At 42.2% G+C, this 21,179-nt stretch overlaps 2 protein-coding genes across 2 annotated transcripts in view; both read right to left on the bottom strand.

The window, feature by feature from the left end:
• Positions 1-1,689: 1,689 nt before the first annotated feature.
• Positions 1,690-21,179, bottom strand: part of LOC146647373 (uncharacterized) — a 117,198-nt gene continuing 97,708 nt past the window's right edge. Inside the window, exons 2-3 of the mRNA XM_085388908.1 lie at positions 6,134-6,374; positions 1,690-3,035 (exon numbers count right to left, since the gene is read on the bottom strand). Coding sequence (XP_085245034.1) covers positions 1,852-3,035; positions 6,134-6,305 — 1,356 coding nt within the window. The 5' untranslated portion in view covers positions 6,306-6,374 and the 3' untranslated portion in view covers positions 1,690-1,851. The remainder of the gene's footprint in view (positions 3,036-6,133; positions 6,375-21,179) is intronic.
• Positions 9,614-21,179, bottom strand: part of LOC146647369 (uncharacterized) — a 151,868-nt gene continuing 140,302 nt past the window's right edge. Inside the window, exons 2-5 of the mRNA XM_085388859.1 lie at positions 18,840-19,045; positions 14,255-14,635; positions 12,967-13,311; positions 9,614-12,023 (exon numbers count right to left, since the gene is read on the bottom strand). Of these exons, the coding sequence (XP_085244985.1) occupies positions 10,957-12,023; positions 12,967-13,311; positions 14,255-14,635; positions 18,840-19,011 (1,965 nt within the window). The 5' untranslated portion in view covers positions 19,012-19,045 and the 3' untranslated portion in view covers positions 9,614-10,956. The remainder of the gene's footprint in view (positions 12,024-12,966; positions 13,312-14,254; positions 14,636-18,839; positions 19,046-21,179) is intronic.

Raw genomic sequence — 21,179 nt, 5'->3', positions numbered from 1 at the left:
TAAATATTTACCTATATCACTTCACCTCACATGTCATTGTACTGAATTTAAGCAACCACAAGCTTAATGTAGATTACTTTTAACAACTATCCACCTCAATTACGTCCATGGTCTGGCACACAGGCTGTTAACATTTTGTGTCAGGAAGGGGTGGGGGGAAAGCCACCCACCAGAGCACAGCTGCTGATGTGGGCTGGCCTTTTCCACACACTCTTCAAGGCTGGTGTGTTTTCTGAAAACTTCTAACATTTGAATCTCTTCCATTTATAAGCCTGCGATTAACCGCACGGCTCAGGTCCGCGTGAAACCCGCGCGACCGCATTCGCGTGCACCCACGCAGCTGTGGAGCCTTCGCTCTCTCTTTTTTATACATAAATACTTTGTGCTGCCAGGAGCAAAGTCCAGCACAAACGTCTTTCTCCCTCTAACTCACTCTTGGTTGCTTAGAAACCATAATAACAACAACAACTGCTGACGTCACACACCACGCGTTCTGCTCCGCACACACTCACACACAACAACAACAACGAGACGACAACAAAAATGACAATACCACAAAATAGGCCTACTCCGGACTCACACCGGACCGCTCGGGACCCTGACCCAGCTGTGGGACGCTCACCCACTCGCGCGACAAAACCCAATGAAGGGACGCTCGGGACACACACCCAGGGCGATTTCAAAACCGGACACACACCGGACGCTTGGGACCCTTGGGCGATTTAACCAAAACTTCTTTTTCGGGACACTAACCCAGTTATCGCTCCACAAAGCAGCGAACTTCTCAACGCCTCACAAAATGGCAGAGACTGCACAACGACACGGTTATAGAGTCGGCCTCTTTAAACTTACTTGGCGTTGCTTAGCGTGTAATATCAGCCTGAATCCTGCCGATCGCCATTTATCGAGGAGAAGGACAGACAGCGAATCCACAGGAACTTCCTGGCTGACGTCAGTCTTTCAGCGTGCCTCTCCCCCCCCCTCGGTGAATGCGATCCCAGGGAGCCGGCATCGAAGGACCAATTAATGATAGGTTTGTAGCATAAACCCTATTCGCTGGAACGTTGAAGACAATATAATTACACTGCAAAGCAAGACACAAGGTTCTGGTTTACTCATGCATGAGGGAGGTGTCTGGCTGGAGCCAAGTGTCGTCCCACCACTTGACCTCCGTCAGAGACTCTCAGCCAGGCTCCCCATAGCACTCCTTTTATTGTGGTTACATGAATATGCATAGGTTCATTAACATATGACGTCTTACATAGGTATACATGTGAACAAAGAATACTGTGTGTGTGTGTGTGTGTGTGTGTGTGTGTGTGTGTGTGTGTGTGTGTGTGTGTGTGTGTGTGTGTGTGTGTATGTAGGTCAAGATGTGACCCTGTGAAGCCTCCCTAAAGCTAGTGCCAGGATGTCTGAGTCCATCTAACAAAAGGCTCTTATACTTAAACAGATATACATGTGCTTGCTATACCATAAATCAACAAGAAAAGATAAACTCTCCTAGGGAGTATGTGATTTATACCAAGGACACTCTAGAAGAACGGATGCACTCCCTAACACACAGAGCTGTTACTTTAGGATGAAACATCCTTTCAATCCACCAATGATTATATACACTTCTAAGCATATATGAGTAAATATTTCTAAGCATAAATGACAATCAACAATACAAATCTAACACTGGCCTTCCTTAGTGATCGGGTGAGGAGGTCAACTGTTCATGAGGGACTTCTTACAAAAAAAAGAAAAATGAACAGATATTATCAGAACAAATGCTGCCAATCAGAATAGTTGTTGGAGTAGTGTAAAGGTGTTTGAAATACGGTTTTCCCCACAAAACTTTCAGCACTACGACTTCTGCTGTTTGTGGGTCTTCATGTGCAACGACAAATGATGACTCTGGCGGAACATTTTCCCACAGGTTTTACAGTGATACGGTTTCTCTCCCGTGTGGATAGTTTTGTGGGTTTTAAGTGACGTTGACTGAGTAAATCTTTCCCCGCAGGTCTCACAAACATATGGCTTCTCTCCTGTGTGCGTTCTCATGTGGCGCAGAAGGTTACAGCGTATAGTGAAGGTTTTCCCACATGCTTGGCAAGGATGAGGCCTCTCTCCTGTGTGGCTCGTGGTGTGGATTTTAAGCGACCCTGACGTTGTAAATCTTTCCCCGCAGGTCTCACAAACGTGAGGCTTTTCTCCTGTATGGCATCGCATGTGGCTCAACAAATTACTACCTCGACTAAAGGTTTTTCCACACGTTGTGCAAGAATACGGCCTCTCACCGGTGTGGATTCGCTGGTGGGCCATCAAATGACCACTTTGATTGAAAGACTTCCCGCATGTTTTACAAGAGTATGGCCTCTCGCCGGTGTGGATTCTCATGTGGTTCATCAAATCACTGCGTTGAACAAAGGTTTTCTCACACGTTTTGCAAGAATGAATCTTCTCTCCCGTGTGAGTTTTTGTGTGACGCAACAAAACGCTCTTTTCACTAAAGGTTTTCTCACACGTTTTGCAGGTATGATGCTTCTCGCTTGTTTGCATTCTGTGACGTGTCCTCTTTTGAGACTTTTTCTTGAAGGCTTTTTTACATTTTCTTAAGGGAAAACCATCTCCTTTCAAAGGCTGTTTACCTGTATCAGTGTTACACTTATCAGCTGGCATGGGAGAGCTTTCTGTATCATTGCTCTGACTTCTGCTTCTATTTCCAGTCGAACCTGAATTGACATTCCTGCTTCCTTGCCGATCTTGGCTCTCAGCTACAGCAGAGCTGTGAGCAGCGAGCTGGTCACTGTCTGGTTCTGCTTCACTCTGGTTGCTTTCCCCCCAAGTAACAGTCACCTTAAAAATGGTATCATTCTCTTCCTTCACTACAACCTGCTCGTCCTCCTGACTGCTGCACAGTTCCTGCTGTTCCTCTGTACTCTGAGGAGGTTCTGGTTCCTCCCGGTCCAGTCTGGAGCTCCTCTCCTGGTTACAAAGCTGCTGCTCAGGAAGAACCTCCTCCTTACAGATATGCTGCTGTGCAAGGTCTGGAAGGACAGAAAGAGACAAGAAAAATAAACAAACACTGTTATGACAATAGGACATCACCATATATTCCTATTACTTAGTCAGCGTGTCAATCACCGTTCATTGTAGCAAGTTAGGGTTTCAATCCCAGCTGTTGTGGCAGTGCAGAGTACTGAGAAGCAAGGTTTCTTTCACTTTGTAAAAATGGCTCCAAATTAATGGATGTCTACACTAATTCAGTATTTTGGACTAACAAAACCAAGATGCCCCCCTCCCAATGATGAAACTAACTGACCACCGACTCGTTTAGTAGTACTCAAATGTAAATTATTTTCCTGGTTCATTACAAACCACCAGTGCAGTGCTGTGAAATAAATGCACTGTGATTAACCAGGTTTTTTTCCACTGCCAACATGCAGGCCTCGTTACTGCCAGACCTGCTGAATGAAAAAAAAAGAAGAAGCCATCTGACAAAGTGATTCCAGCGAACCACAGCAAGAGCCAACGTGAACCTTCCTCAGAGGAGCCGGCCTACCAAAATCTCTTCAAGAGCACAGCAACAACTCATCCAGGATGTCACAGAAAAACAGAACAACACATAAAGAACTTAGCTCAATATTCAACAGCAAGACAGAATCTGGGAGACCAGACGAGACTAAAGTTGAACTTTCTGGAAGGTTTGAGTCCCGTTTTAAGTGATGTAAAACTAACACAACATTTCAAAAAAGAACGTCATAGCAACAGTCAAACATGGTGGTGGCAGTGTGATGCTGTGGGGCTGCTTTGCTTCTGGGTGACGACCAGAAAGCCCTGACGGAAAATCCCAGTCCGACTTCAAAGTCTTAAAGGATTTCCGCACCGTTGTAAACCTTCCAAATGCTGAACTGCAAAACTTTGGAACAGCTTTCTGCCTCCACTCTTGAGTCACTGGCCTTATGTAAGCATCTCCTCTTCATGTAATCTTTGTGTTTTGTCTTGATCTAATCAAAATGTAACTTTTAAAGAAAAAAAATTCTTAAACACAAAAAATATCAAACTTTTTTGAGTACAGTCGAAGGTCAAAGTCAAATAAAATTAAGATTTATATGGAATCTAAATTAAGGCAAAAAATGTACCTTTACTCTGTTTTCTTGGAAAAGTTTCTGACATTAAGTTTTTGTGCTGCTGAGAAGAGCACAAACATCAATTAATATTAATAATAATTCAGTGTCAAACTAACAACCCTCGGGCCCGTGGCTCAGAGTTTATTGGTTCATGTACAATTTTACTGACTTGTCAAAAAAACTTTTATTTGCATATTTTAAAAATATTAATGCAATTTAATTGATACAATATTTTATATTATTTCACTTTTAATTTGAAAAATGTTATGAAAGCCTAGAAATGAATACGGTGGATTACACCCCACGCCCCCCTGCAGACTTAAATCTGGAGGCTGTGAGGACTTAATGTTGTTTATTCACACGCTGCTCCTGAATCTGTTTGTATTGCAGGTCTGTGTTTAGTTGCTAAAGTGGATGAAATGCTCGTGTTTACATCATTTAACACATCGGCGTGCAACAGAGCCGTGCATTAAACGAAGCATCAAAGCAAAGGTATGTATGTCTGTACCCATTACAGGTACTGTGCTGCAGTGGTTTGTATCATATCTATCTAATAGACTCCAGTTTGTGCATGTAAATGGAGAGTCCTCTTCACACACTGAGGTTAATTATGGAGTTCCACAGGGTTCAGTGCTAGGACCAATTCTGTTTACATTATACATGCTTCCCTTAGGCAGCATCATTAGAAGACATAGCATACATTTACACTGCTATGCAGATGACACCCAGCTCTATCTGTCCATGAAGCCAGATAACACACACCAATGAGTTAAACTGCAGGAATGTCTTAAAGACATAAAGACCTGGATGGCCGCTAACTTTCTGCTTCTTAATTCAGGCTGGACGACTGCAATTCATTATTATCAGGATGTCCAAAAAACTCCCTGAAAAGCCTTCAGCTAATCCAAAATGCTGCAGCAAGAGTCCTGACAGGGACTAGAAAGAGAGAGCAGATTTCTCCTGTTTTGGCTTCCTGTTAAATCCAGAATTCAAAATCCTGCTCCTCACATACAAGGTCTTAAATAATCAGGCCCCATCTTATCTTAATGACCTTGTAGTACCATATCACCCTATTAGAGCACTTCGCTCTCGCTCTGCAGGCCTACTTGTTGTTCCTAGAGTATTTAAAAGTAGAATGGGAGGCAGAGCCTTCAGTTTTCAGGCCCCTCTTCTGTGGAACCAGCTTCCAGTTTGGATTCAGGAGACAGACACTATCTCTACTTTCAAGATTAGGCTTCAAACTTTCCTTTTTGCTAAAGCATATAGTTAGGGCTGGACCAGGTGACCCTGAATCCTCCCTTAGTTATGCTGCAATAGACGTAGGCTGCCGGGGGATTCCCATGATGCATTGAGTTTTTCCTTTCCAGTCACCTTTCTTACTCACTGTGTGTTAATAGACCTCTCTGCATTGAATCATTAGTTATTAATCTCTGCCTCTCTTCCACAGCATGTCTTTGTCCTGTCTTCCTCTCCTCACTCCTCACTGGTCTGCAGATGGCCCCGCCCCTCCCTGAGCCTGTTTCTGCTGGAGGTTTCTTCCTGTTAAAAGGGAGTTTTTCCTTCCCACTGTCGCCAAAGTGCTTGCTCAGGGGGTCATATGATTGTTGGGTTTTTCTCTGTATCTACTGTACAATATAAAGCGCCTTGAGGCAACTTTTGTTGTGATTTGGCGCTGTATAAATAAAAGGGAATTAAATTGAATTGAAGAAGGGCTCTAAAAAGATTTAAGAACTTGGAGGCCCCTAACATTCATTCACCAGCATGGTCACAGGGCGTCATCTGATTGCTGGAGTTTTTTCTGCACTACTGTAGAGTCTTTGCCTTACAGTATAAAGTGTCTTGATGCGGTTGCTGTTATTTAGCGCCATATACATTGAACTGAAATTAAAAATTGCTCTTTTGATCGTCTTATGTGTCCATTTTGGCGCTGGTTGATTATATTGATACCACTGTAACTCACACTGTGGATTTATTTTGCCCGAAAAATCGCTACAGAACAAACGTCACAGACTCACCTGTCCTGTGCAGCTTGATTTGGGGTTTCCAGGTGATATCCAGCAGTCTGCGCTGACGGTCGATCTCTTCCTCGTACTGGACGATCGTTTTTTCAAACTCCAAGAATATTTGTTCAGCAGCAGCAGTTAGTCGCTCGTTGATGAACTCTCTCAGATACTGAACTGAAGGCATCGTTGCTGCCGCGGCTCACACACTCAGCTCACACACTCAGCTCACACAACACAACACGACACAACCGACCTCCTGCTGAAAAAAAGATTAGCGTCTCTCCCCCGTTTACTTCCGCCTGGTGCCACACGGTGAAGTTCCGGCAGAAGAGGAGAGTTGCGTTTTCGTTCCGCTTCGTAATGCTCGAACGTGTCTGTTTCTCTTGATCCCCAAACACTTTTATAACCACCATAAGTTTTCAGTTTCTGTTTTTCTCCGTTGCTGTGAGGGTCCATGCAGAGTGTATCCGGTCAAATTTCCACCAAAATCAGAAATAAATAAATAAACCAGCAGAGAGTTAGAGACCACAATCAAATTAGCTAAAATTCCACTGGTACTGAACGAGTTATTTCTGCTCATTATAAAGGAGAAAAGTAAAAAAAATAAAAGTCAGCCTGTTTATTGTATTTTGCTTTTATCTGTGTTTTTTACTTCAGAGGCAGCAGCAGGATCTATGACTGCTGTGCTTCTCTGACTGGGTGGACTGAGGTTTTCTGAGGGTCCCGGATGATCTCCATCACCTTGCTGTTTTCATTTGTTGGAAATTAAAGTTTTGAAATAAACTCTGCCTGAATTAATTATCCAGTTGTTCATTATATTTGTTCATTAAGTGGGTCACAGATGGTACTATTGTTTCCATCCAGGTTTCTAAAAACCTTATCAGTGAGCTGCTGATTAAAGGAGCTGATGATGTGATTTTTAGCCTTTGAAAAATGAAAATGATAAGTTTGTGATGATCACATCTTTAAAGTCCTAGGACCTGGCGTCCACATATGTGGACATCACATTTTGGGTTATTTAAACCAAAATACTCAATTTTGCTCTACAAGGGCCTGATATCCACTTACGAGGACGTTATACTGCCACTGTTCTATCGACATTTTAAACAAATATCCTCATATGTGGCTCTGATTTTTCTTAGAAACAAAAATCAGGTTTAAAAAAATCTGGTAATTCTTTGTTTTTACATTCATCAGGTCCCAATCAGCCCAAATATCAAAGAGAAATTAAAAACGCTGCTGTGGAAGAGTTCGGGTCTTAGGAGGTTAAAGTCCTTCACATTTAATAAAACAAACAACATAGAAGAGCTGAGCTTCAGTAAATGAAACATGAATGAAAATGAAACACAAAGAATGTTATGGAACCAGGTATGGCGCGAGGCAGAAACATCCCATTGTGTAGGTTCAGACTTTTTAACTAACAGATGTCAGCGTGTGAGAGTAAACGGCTGTTTTTCCAATCAGCTGAATTCTTTTGGTTCACCACAGGGATGTTGTCTCTCTCCCCTACTGTATATTTTGTACACCAATGACTGTCGGAGTACACAGCCTAACAGGCATTTCATTAAATATGTGGATGACACAGTCATGGTGAAGAATATTCCCATAGGCCTGTTGTGGATGAGTTTGTTTCTTGGTGCGATCGGTCATTCTTAAAGATCAACACCTTGAAAACTGAGGACCTGGTAACTGACTCCAGGAGGACATCCCCCCATCCTGCACTAACAGTAGTAAACAGTGCAGCCATTGAACTGGTGGACAGTTGGAAGTAAGTTTGTTCTCGATCATGCTCTGTCCTTTGAGTCACATCTTGATGCTACAGTGAAAAAGATCCAACAACAGCTGCACGTTTTAAGGAGATTGAAAGTTTTTAATGTTTCATGTGAAATGATGAACCTTTTTTTAAATAAAGGTTTGATTGAATCTGTTTTACTGTTTTGTATCATTGCTTGGTTTGGTGATCAGACTTGGTAACTTGGTTACAATATTTAAGTGCATATTAGAAGTCATTGTCCATTTGGCCCAGCTGGTTCCATTTTCTATTTTTCTTTTATGATTAAAAAGACAAATTAGGAAGATTTTTTTTTTTAAATTTCTTTGATGGACATTTGAACCGACAGGCGTCACACGCTGTTTCACCACAGAGTTTAATCCTTCAGTCAATTCAAATCTACCAGCTTGTTTGCAAATCTGCTGCTCCACACACACAAATACAAATAACTTATTTTACTTTTTATTGCTAGTTTTTAAGTCTCTCTTCATGTATTGTGTTGTAATTGCTGTGTACTGGCTTTGTGAAACATGGATTCATAATGTTAAAGGCATGCTAAACAATAAACCATATATATGTGTGTGTGTGTATATATATACACACACACACACACACACACACACACACACACACACACACACACACACACACACACACACATATATATATATATATATATATAAACACCAGGAGTCAGGTTCTGGAAATTCTTCTGGTGTCTCCACATTTATAGCTCATCTAATCTGGAAACATATCTGACTCTGAGTCTCACTTTTAGCTGAGTGATGGAGAACATTTGGCTCGTTGTCCTTGCACACAGTGCAAAGTGCTCCATCCTCCCTCCTCACAGTGATTCAACTGCTGCTAACAGTCTGTGAACCAGGAGGAAGAGGAAGTGAGAGAAGTGAGACTCAAAGAGGAGACAGAGGGCGACATCATCCAGTAGGCGGGGCTCTCCTTCTGCACTGTGTTCAACCATTGTGTCAATAATAAGTGCTGCTGTGAAGAGAACAATTCTCAGACTGAATGTTGAACATCAGCTAGTTTCTCCTGTTGATTTAAACCTTGTTGTACAGATGGAACATTGGCTGTGGATTATTCTTGCTGCTCTTTTCTTTGGTGAGATACAAACATCAACATGTTTCCTCTGCTTAAATAAATGTGTGAGTCTGATTAATGGTGAGTTTTTAATCATGTTTATTGATCCATCTCTTCCTCTGCATGTTCTGTTCTTCCTCAGAGTGTAAAGGAGAAGACAAAGTGATCCAGGAACAAGGAGATGTCATTGCTGCTGAAGGAGACACAGTTACACTTTACTGCAAATACGAAACAACTTCTGCATTTCCATATTTGTTCTGGTACAAACAGGACGTGAACGACTATCCGAAATATGTTTTACGGCGAGATGCTTCTGGAACTGAAAACGCTCAAGAGTTCCCGAAGGACAGATTTGATGCTGAACTCAACAAGACATCAGTTCCTCTGAAGATCCAGAAGCTTCAGCTGTCTGACTCTGCTGTGTACTACTGTGCTCTGCGGCCCACAGTGACAGGAAACAGCAAAACTCTGCACAAAAACCTTTGGAGCAAAGACAACAGAATACTCCACAACATCCACTAGAGGGAGCCACACACTGTTAAACCTCTGATTCTTGTGTCATTGGACTGATGACAAAGACAACAGAGAAATGAAGCAGTAAAGATCAGAGACAGAGACAGAGCTGCTGTGGAAGCACAGAACTGTTAGAAGAAAAAACCCTTTATTTATAACAAAATGTTTCTAACAGCTTTGAACATCTACAGTTTGTTCATGTCTCCTTTAAAACTCAAACAGTTAAAAAAAAAAGAAGAAAAAGGAAAAATTAAAGCTGTTTTAAAGAAATTAAATTCTTTGACACTTTCAACGCTCCAAAATCTGAACCCACAATTCACAAATAACCACGAGACGGAAAAACAAGAACACACATTTCTATCAGTGAGAGATTGTCTCATACCTGCTGGTTTAAATGACACTCAGACGCACACAGAAACCAAAGTAACGATGAAAAGGTTTGTGTGACTGTTACAGCTGCTGTTCGAAAACTGCAGATGGATGACACCAGGTGAAAAACTACTTCTCCACTTCAATATTTACACCACCATTATAAATTTAAAATGTCAGAAAATGATCCAAAAGCTGCTGGAGAAAATCACTGAAAACGTGTTGAACGTACAAATAACTGGAATCTCTGAGAGGTCGATATAATGCTATTAGAAAAGTTAAAGTCCTTTTCCAGAGTGTCAAAGAAATCTCCCAAAACAAGAAATTACGATAAAAAATAAATAAATGAAAGAACAAAATCACAGGATGCGGCCCCGAGGCAGATCCAGAACAATTACACCTCTCGCCTGACTTGGGAATACCTGAGTGTTCCCCCGAAGGAGGTCTGAGCTTCTCTGCTCAGGCTACTGTCCCAAACCCAGCAGCAGAAGATGGATGAACTCAGTCCTGCTGGTCAGTCAGACAGGTTCTCAGTGCATCCAACCAACCACAGCAAGAAGACTTTAAACATGGCTTTCTCCAAAAGGAAAAGGAATCTAACATGTAATATATTCTAAAAGACGCGTTATGTTTTCATTAGGGCAGTGGTTCTTAAAATGTGGTATGCGTACCACTGGTGACACATGTTAAAAACACAACAGCCTTAATAAATGCAGAGTAGTTTGTTCATACGTCATCACTTAAAGATTGGATATCCCACCTGCTGAGAATGTTTTAATGCAGTACAGTTGTTATTGTCACCTGTCACATCCTGTTTATGACAGTTCTAATAAATAACATTCATATAAGAAACTGCATGTGGTGTTTAATAGGTGTATACTACTGTACTCTAATGTTGGTCAAAGGCTGGTAATTTAAGAGCCATATATTTTATGTGGTGGTACTCACTGTGAAAAGAAACCCTGCATTAGAGAAACAAAGCTTCATCGCAGAACGGAAAATCAAAATCAAATGAAGAACACAGTTTTACACGTGACAACATCAAAATAGTTGTTGGTAGATACTTGTTTTCTCCACAAAACTTTCAGCACTGCAGCTTCTGCTGGTTGTGTGTTTTCATGTGAAACAACAAATGATGACTCTGGCGGAACATTTTCCCACAGGTTTTACAGTGATACGGCTTCTCTCCCGTGTGGATCGCGTTGTGGCTTTTTAGCGATGTTGACAGAGTAAATCTTTCCCCGCAGGTCTCGCAAACATACGGTTTCTCTCCTGTGTGCGTTCTCATGTGGCGCAGCAGGTTACTGCGTTTAATGAACGTTTTCTCACATAACTGGCAAGAATGAGGCCTCTCTCCTGTGTGGATCACTTTGTGTAATTTAAGTGACGATGATTCGGAAAAACATTTCCCACAGTGATCGCACTGGTGCAGCTTCTCTCCTCTGTGGCTTCGCATGTGGCCCAACAAATGACTACTCTGACTGAAAGTCTTTTCACACATTGTGCAGGAATACGGCCTCTCACCGGTGTGGATTCTCAGGTGGATCATCAGATTCCCGCGTTGCCTAAAAGTTTTGCCACATATGTGGCAGGAAAACAACCTCTCTCCTGTGTGGACAGTCATGTGGCGCAGCAAAGTGCTCTTCTGAGCAAAACTTTTCTCACATGTATTACAGGTGAATGGTTTCTCACCTGTGTGGATTTTGTAATGCTCCTTCATTTGGCACTTTTTCTTAAAAGACTTTCCACAAATGTCACACTGGAGAGATTTTCGACCCGTGTCAGTGTTACACCGACTCGCTGATGGTGGGAATTCTTCAGAATTGTTGCTCTGACTTCTGTTTACATGAAGTTTTGACTCTGGATTTCCAGAGTCTGAATCGCCCTTCTTCCCTCCTTCCTGATCTCGGCTCTCAGCTGCAGCAGAGCCGTGAGTGAGGAGCTGGTCACGGTTTGCTTCTGATTCACTGTGGTCACTTTTGCTGTGAGCAGGAGTCACCGTAGAAGTTTTCGTCTCTGTCACTACGGACTGCTCTCCCTCCTGACTGCTGCAGAGTTTGTTCTGTTCCTCTGTGCGCTGTGGAGGTTCTGGTTCCCCCTGGTCCAATCTGGAGCTCCTGTCCTGGTTCCTGAGCTGCTGCTGTGGGAGGTCTGCAGGGACAATAGGAGCCCAGAAAAAGAAAAGCAGTGAAATACATTGTTCCTTTAATCATGTTCGGGGTAATGAACATGCTGTATCATCTTTAGGTGGAAACTAGCGAGCTAACTCCCTGCTAACTTCGAACTCGGTTAAACTTCATAAATTCTGTTTTCGTGGATGCCTGAATGTTAAACTTAACTGTTACAGCTGATAGAGCAGCCACACTGATTATTTTATTAAAGATTAAAGGATTTAGACAGTTTGTAACTCTGTGACGCCGCAGTGATCGTTTGACCCGGAAGACAGCTACAGTCTGACTGGAATCACTCTACAAGAGATTGTTGAAGGTCTCAAATAACTGCTGTCTATTTTATCAATGCAGACTAACAGCTAACACGTCTCCACCAGTTTAAATGAGGCTTTGTTGGTGGATTTATTCTGTTTATATTCTGAAAGAACAGGAAGGTTACTGAGTGCAAATGTAATCCGGTCTTTAAGTCTGACGTCACCAGCCGTGTCTGCGCTCAAACTGCGCTGCAGGTCCATAAATCAAACGATCACTGAGAGTTACAATCGGTCTAAAGTCTTTAGACCGATTGTAACTCTCACTGACGTCATATATACACATCTTACTATATGTACTAGAGCTTTTCTATATTTTCATCCTGTGTCGCGCCAACTGTAATGAAACTGTGTGCCTTGTACACTTGCTGTACACTGAATGACAACAAAAGCATGTCTTTAAGCACCAAGCCAACAACATTAACCAAACAACACTCGTAGGTTTGCAGCTGACATGGATCCACTCGTTTTATACATACTTTGAGTCTAATGCTGAAACTCTTTAATTATAACAATACTTCATGGTATTTCTCTCTGAAAAATAACTGCAGCTGCATCATAAATTGTGTAACAGGGCTCTGATTAGGACCAGACCATCAGAGTGAGACTCACCTGTTCTGTGCACATCTGTCTCAGCACTGGTGGTGACGTCCAGCTCTCTGGGCTGATGGTTGATGTCTTTCTCGATCTGGGTAGAATTATTTAAAACTTTGAATGCTTCTCTGGATTCAGTCCCAACAAACACACTGGAGTCAGAGTGAGTGGCGTTACTGAGGTCGCTTTCCTCGTAAGTAGCAGTCACCGTAAAGGTATCCGTCTCCTCCTCCAGTCCCAGCTGCTCTCCCTCCTGACTGCTGCACAGTTCCTCCTGTTGCTCTTTAATCTGTGGAGGTTCTGGTTCCTCCTGGTCCAATCTGGAGCTCCTGTCCTGGTTCCTGAGCTGCTGCTGTGGGAGGTCTGCAGGGACAATAGGAGCCCAGAAAAAGAAAAGCAGTGAAATACATTGTTCCTTTAATCATGTTCGGGGTAATGAACATGCTGTATCATCTTTAGGTGGAAACTAGCGAGCTAACTCCCTGCTAACTTCGAACTTGGTTAAACTTCATAAATTCTGTTTTCGTGGATGCCTGAATGTTAAACTTAACTGTTACAGCTGATAGAGCAGCCACACTGATTATTTTATTAAAGATTAAAGGATTTAGACAGTTTGTAACTCTGTGACGCCGCAGTGATCGTTTGACCCGGAAGACAGCTACAGTGTGACTGGAATCACTCTACAAGAGATTGTTGAAGGTCTCAAATAACTGCTGTCTATTTTATCAATGCAGACTAACAGCTAACACGTCTCCACCAGTTTAAATGAGGCTTTGTTGGTGGATTTATTCTGTTTATATTCTGAAAGAACAGGAAGGTTACTGAGTGCAAATGTAATCCGGTCTTTAAGTCTGACGTCACCAGCCGTGTCTGCGCTCAAACTGCGCTGCAGGTCCATAAATCAAACGATCACTGAGAGTTACAAACGGTCTAAAGTCTTTAGACCGATTGTAACTCTCACTGACGTCATATATACACATCTTACTATATGTACTAGAGCTTTTCTATATTTTCATCCTGTGTCGAGCCAACTGTAATGAAACTGTGTGCCTTGTACACTTGCTGTACACTGAATGACAACAAAAGCATGTCTTTAAGCACCAAGCCAACAACATTAACCAAACAACACTCGTAGGTTTGCAGCTGACATGGATCCACTCGTTTTATACATACTTTGAGTCTAATGCTGAAACTCTTTAATTATAACAATACTTCATGGTATTTCTCTCTGAAAAATAACTGCAGCTGCATCATAAATTGTGTAACAGGGCTCTGATTAGGACCAGACCATCAGAGTGAGACTCACCTGTTCTGTGCACATCTGTCTCAGCACTGGTGGTGACGTCCAGCTCTCTGGGCTGATGGTTGATGTCTTTCTCGATCTGGGTAGAATTATTTAAAACTTTGAATGCTTCTCTGGATTCAGTCCCAACAAACACACTGGAGTCAGAGTGAGTGGCGTTACTGAGGTCACTTTCCTCGTAAGTAGCAGTCACCGTAAAGGTATCCGTCTCCTCCTCCAGTCCCAGCTGCTCTCCCTCCTGACTGCTGCACAGTTCCTCCTGTTGCTCTTTAATCTGTGGAGCTTCTGGTTCCTCCTGCTCCACACTGGAGCTCCTCTCCTGGTCCCAGAGCTGCTGCTCAGGGAGAACCTCCTCCTCTCTGCAGAGGAGTCGCAGTGGGAGGTCTGGAAGTAGAAAAGGACACAAAAAAGAAATAAATAATATTATAAAAAGGCAAATACTCCGACACACACACACAAGCTTTCAAAGTTACTACACGGAGAAAAGCCAAAACAGAGAATACACGCGTGCTGAAAAAAGGCCTCTGAGTCGCTTATAGTGTGTCTATACTGCACAATGTACACATGTGGATAACACGGGTTGGTTATGTAGAAGAAGAAGAGGAATTCTGGAGTAAGTTGGATGAAGCAGTACTGAGTGTCTGCAGGGGGAGAGAGAGTTCAACAAACATGTAAGTGAAGGGAGGAGAGGTGATGAGGAGGCGCTGGGTAGGAGTGCCTTTAAAGAAAGGATAGAAAAGGTTGTGTTGAACTTTAACAAGAGGGAGGAACACAGAGGGATGTATGAGACTGCAGGAAGGTGCACACAGGTGAACTCCATCTTATACAGAAGGTGAAATCTGAAGGAGACATAGCTGGGGGCATCAGATGGAAGTCTGCAAGATAACTTTGGAAATCAATAAGAGGAAGTGAGAGAAGACAGAGGAAGGGAATAAATGGTGGAAGCTGCTCCGAGCTCAGGAGGAGCTGAGACGGACTCCGAGTGGCAGGGAAGAGTTCCCAGACGACTGGAAAGCACAGCTGACATGCTGAGGGAAACTCTCAGGAAGGGTTTGTGTATAGTACATATTGTGTATCTGTACAGAGGAGAGAGAAGGAGGAGGTTTGCTGGAAAGAGGGAAAATTTCTCCTGGAGCAAATATTCCGTCATACCAGAAAGTGTTTTGGAAAAGAGAGCGAAAAGGTCATGTGTTCTCCTGTGTGGACGGAGCAGGAAGGAGGCGCTGTTGTTGTCTCAGCTAAATGAGTGAGTGTGTCAGTACATACGATTAAAACTTAAGCACCAATGTCTTTAAAACAAACCCCAAAACACAGCCACTGATGTACAACACAGAACAGAGAAACTCCTTCTGATTGGTCAGCATTTACGTCACAGACACAAACTGTGATTGGACACTTTGAGTGCATCCAACAATCCACAGCAGAAACACACTGACTGTGATCCAGGGCAGCACGGTGCTGTGGTGGGTAGCACTGTTGCCTCACAGCAAGACGCTCCTGAGTTTGAATCCACCCCCTGCTCACGGCCCTGTGTGGAGTTAGCATGTTCTCCCCGTGTTTGAGTGGGTTCTCTGGATCCCTCCCAGTCCAAACACGTGCACTTAGTGGGGTTAGGTTAACTGGTGATGCTAAACGGCCTGCCCAGGGTGTACCTCTCCTGTGGTAGCTGGGATACGAATGAAATGAATGAAACTCTCCTGCTTCATAATGACGACACAGTCCGGACAAAGAGCAACCAGAAGCTTTTCTACAACTTTACACGACAAAGAGTTGAGCTGACAGACCTCAGCAGAAAAGCAGACACGCGGTTAAAACTGGGCTTCTTTGTTTTTTCTCTCATATGCGGATTAAATGCGTAGTTAAACTTTCCAGGGGCAGGAGGACGCTCACCGGTCCGGTGTTCCAGATCTACTGGCGTTTAGATCAACTGGCGTTGGTCGAACAGATGTGTGGCATTCTTGCGTTTCAGGAGCTGCTACCGACAAACCAGCAAAAAAACACCAAATGTGTCACCTGTGACACTTGTGAGGTTGTCTCAAACACACTCCGTCAGTCTTGATGCTGTTGAACAACAAAATGTTTAAAAATGTGGCGAGTTTACCTGGTGATGTCCTCACGCGCGACGCGATCGCGAAAACAGCAAACCACTAACACCACGCCGATGTTGTTCACAGGACAGCAAGAGTAAACGATCGGGAGACTCTTGTCGTCGTCATCGTTCCCCTCGCACGGTTTATTTCTCCGGTTTCAGCGTTTTTGCTTCACAACTACAGCGTGCAGTTTACTTTGTGCACTAACATGGACTCGAGTCAACCAGCGCCACCTCTGGCCACGTGCCACAGCCTACAGCCAGATCAACCTGTGACACACATCTGCACCACGTTTGAATTCGTGTCATGCACATTTGTACCTTTCAATTGTGTCTGTTTGTGCGTCATGCAAATAAACCTTTGAAATGAATGAAATGACACTAACATTTCACTAGTGTTGTAACATCACATGTCGTTAGCGTAGTCTGTCTGTGTCTTTTCTCTGCGAACAAACATGTTAGAGTTGGTTGTGATATACAGTCTGTATAAGTGTGGTCAATCTAAGAAACATGTGTAAGGAGATGGCAGTTACTGTGAATGTACAGCAGGTGATTAGTAATAAACAGTCAGACAATGACTCTGACAATCTCATTCAATCTTGCAGACTGAATGCACCTTCTGTGGAAAGTGGTACCACACAGTGTGTGTGGACGTCCCCTGTGCAGAAGGCGACTACAAATGTTGTGGGTGCTAAATAAACAGAAACAAATGATCCCTGTTGTCTGTGCTTACTGATTGTTTTCAGTGTTGACAATCCACATTGCTGCCATTGCATCTTTCAACATGTTTGTGGGTAGATTTGGATGTACCAGGGGTAAGTGCAGCCACTCAGCCTCTACTCATCATAGCAGCAGGTGTAGATGTGTCACAAGTTAATCTAGTAGTGGGCTGTGGTAGCAGTGGACTGACCTCCATTTGAAACTGCTCCAGCTGCTGTGTGATAGTGGATCTGCTACAAATTGAAGATCATAAGCAAGTTTTGGAAATGAACCCTTGTATTATGTTGAAGAACAAAAAAGTGACATTGATTTTGTTGCAGGTCATTTTGACCCGTACTGTGTAAATCCACTCAGAATTATCCAAAAACTGCAATAAAACAATAGCACCTTTATTTCCCATCAGATAAACATGTAGAACACAGACATACAACAGTTAGACTTTCCATAACTATTTTAGGAACAGTTTGGTTTTTCGTTCTTACAAACACATTTCTGTTGAACTTGCCCAACGTTCTCAGTTTTTCAATGCTCAACATTTTCAATTTTGTCCACATGATGGACAGAATGTAACTGTGTGCTTTCTGCAGATGTACTTCTTGCATTTCTCACAAAACGTGCTTGTTTTCAAACAGGAACCTTCCTAACTAAGATTTAAAACAAAAGATTTCTACGTCTCCTCCAGTCTCACAAACAGATGACAAACCAAGCGACACACCTGAGTCACTGACTTTCTTAAATCCACTCACTCTCACTGGCTGTTTATTACTAATCACTGTGTAACTGCTGTGAATTCACAGTAACTGCCGTCTCCTTACAAATCTTCATTGGATTAACCACACTTATACAGACTGTATATAACTCCAGCCATGTTGATGGGTTGCCTATATTGGCTGGAAATATTAATTTCCAGGTAAAAGACACAGACAGACTCTGCTTACAGGATGTGATGTGACAACACTAATGAAATATTGATGTGTCATATTTGTCCAAGGCGTATTTCATTGTTATGGAAAAAGAGAATATCAAAATCATGATGACCAATTGGAGTGGTGATGTCTATGACTTTGTGTATATAATTTGGAATTTTGTACAAATGTAGGCCAATAAGGAATATATGATATCATTTCATTCATTTCAAAGGTTTATTTGCATGACGCACAAACACACAATTGAAAGGTACAAATGTGCATGACACGAATTCAAACGTGGTGCAGATGTGTATCACAGGTTGATCTGGCTGTAGGCTGTGGCACGTGGCCAGAGGTGGCGCTGGTTGACTCGAGTCCATGTTAGTGCACAAAGTAAACTGCTCGCTGTAGTTGTGAAGCAAAAACGCTGAAACCGGAGAAACAAACCGTGCGAGTGGAACGATGACGACGACAAGAGTCTCCCGATCTTTACTCTTGCTGTCCTGTGAACAACATCGGCGTGGTGTTACTTGTTTGCTGTTTTCGCGATCGCGTCGCGCGTGAGGATATCACCAGGTAAACTCGCCACATTTTTAAACATTTTGTTGTTCAACAGCATCAAGACTGACGGAGTGTGTTTGAGACAACCTCACAAGTGTCACAGATGACACATTTGGTGTTTTTTTGCTGGTTTGTCGGTAGCAGCTCCTGAAACGCAAGAATGCCACACATCTGTTCGACCAACGCCAGTTGATCTAAACGCCAGTAGATCTGGAACACCGGCCCACTGAAGGTCAAAGTGCGCTGTTTGTGGTCCACGGAAGAACATCGGTTTGTGTGACTGAATCCAGCCCACCAGAGGGACACTCACCTGTCCTGTGCAGCTTGATTTGGGGTTTCCAGGTGATATCCAGCAGTCTGCGCTGACGGTCGATCTCTTCCTCGTACTGGACGATCGTTTTTTCAAACTCCAAGAATATTTGTTCAGCAGCAGCAGTTAGTCGCTCGTTGATGAACTCTCTCAGATACTGAACTGAAGGCATCGTTGCTGCCGCGGCTCACACACAACTATACACTCTGCTACCTTCGAACTTTACTGACCCCGACACCTGTGGAAAGTTAAGGCTACTTCAGCTTTTTCCTGTTTACTTCCGCCTGGTGTCACATAGGGAAGTTCCGGCGGTGGAGGGCGGCTAACTTTCGTTCCGCTGTTGTCACATCGCTCTCACAGAAAACTTCATGTTTGATCTGAACAGTGATTTCAATCACAAAGTGACGACACAGCAGACGGACCCACAAATCTCACCAGCAGGTCTGCCTTCGTGGTTCCTCCGGGTTCAGTGACCGTTTTACCCACAACACAAACCGTTACCATGACTACCATGAATAGATGTCCAGCCCTCTATTTTAAAGTTTGGCATTAAATTATTTTTGGGTCTGTTTGGCTGAAATAATGTTATAATTCACTAATACTGGTTTTTGCACGACTCCAATCAGTGACAACACTCACATATAAATACATCTGTCTGCTTGCTTTCTTTGCTTAGTAGTAGTAGTAGTAGTAATAATAATAATAATAATAATAATAATAATAATAATGACATTATTGTACATGTCTTGATGCATTCTCCCTGCCATCACCACTGATCAATGGTGAAGACTGTTTGCATATTAATGATCATGAAACTGACCTCACAGCTCGTTGCTGGTCAAATTCAAATTTAAATTCAAATTCAAATTTTATTTGTCACGTACACAGTCATACATAGTACGATATGCAGTGAAATGCTTAGACAACTGATCGTGACCTAAAGAAAAAAAAAAGGAAAAGGCTATGAATAAGATAGGAAATAAATATGAAAAATTAAAAAGGGTAAATTTAACTAGGAAGGAATAAAATATAAATTAAGGTTAAAAATGAAATAACTGTACAACACAAATTAGAATGAAGGGTAAATTTAACTGGGAAAGAATAAGATAAAATATATAAATTAAAGTTAAATAAAATAACTGTACAACAAAATACACAATATAGAACTATATAAGAATGTATGAAGAAATATAAATAAATATATACACAATAACAGCAGCTGTACAAGTATTAACTGGAAATGAAGAATATAGTGACCAGTGTTGTGCAATCCACATTATGTCTTGTGCAGTGCAAATATGCTTAAAGTGATTTAAGTGATGAAGTGAAAACAATGTCCAGAATGTCCAGTGTGTGTGTAAGAACCATATGTGTGGGTCAGTACTGTGTGGTGGTGTGATTGAGAGACCGTATCGCCTGCGGGAAGAAGCTCCTCCTCAGTCTCTCTGTGTTGGTCTTCAGGGAGCGGAATCGCTTTCCTGACGCTGCTGGTGTCAGTCGCTGTGCAAAGGTACAGTTTATTGGCTGGAAGCCTGCAGTCAGCTAAGACTGAACGAGTTACCTGAATTAGTGACAAAACTTTTCTCCCACTGAAACACTTCCTGGGGTCATTGTTATACAGCTTTTTTGTTATTTCTTTATGACTCAAAAACAAAACAAACAAGAAAATAAAGAGTGTGTCTTCAAACTTCACACTGATCTGAACCCAAATAAAGGAAACAATAACAGATAATGAAAATCCTATTGGTGTAATCACTTATCATCAAAGATGGGCAGTAATGCGTTACTGTAATCCGATTACTTTTTTTAAGTAAGGTGGATGTGTAAAGCGCTTTGGGGTTGTTAGGGACTAGTAAAAGCGTTTAAAGCGTGGAAGTACTGACCTTACTTTGAGTTAGATTCTGTAAAAAGTGACAAAAACATTAGCGTCTGCTGTTCACTGTGTGAAAGATCTATCACTTTATCACCTCTTCAGGCTGTAAATTGTGTTTTTAAAAAGTAACTAAGTAATTAATTACTTTTGAAAATAAGTAATCTGTAAAGTAACAGGATTACCTTTTTGGGGAAGTAATCAGTAATTAGTTACTGATTACTTTTTTCAAGTAACTTGACCAAGATTGCTTATCACACAAAAACATGAAACAGGTAAATATTAAATTATATGTTAAAAATGTGTGTTATTTACAGCATAAATTTGATATAAATTTTGAGTCAGGACTTCAGCATCTTGACGAGGAATGAGCATGAAGGGAAGAACATTTTCTAACGTTTCTGCTCAACGAATGTCAGCAAACACTCATGTTTGTGTCTGCCAGATAAAGGTCCAGCTGCTGTGTGATG

The sequence above is a fragment of the Rhamphochromis longiceps genome, linkage group LG18 (genome assembly GCF_057381845.1).
Source record: "Rhamphochromis longiceps isolate RC_006_pf linkage group LG18, R_longiceps_female_GT1.1, whole genome shotgun sequence".
NCBI lineage: Eukaryota > Metazoa > Chordata > Actinopteri > Cichliformes > Cichlidae > Rhamphochromis > Rhamphochromis longiceps.
Note: the sequence above shows the minus strand (reverse complement) of the source record. Positions and strands in the feature narration are given on the sequence as shown.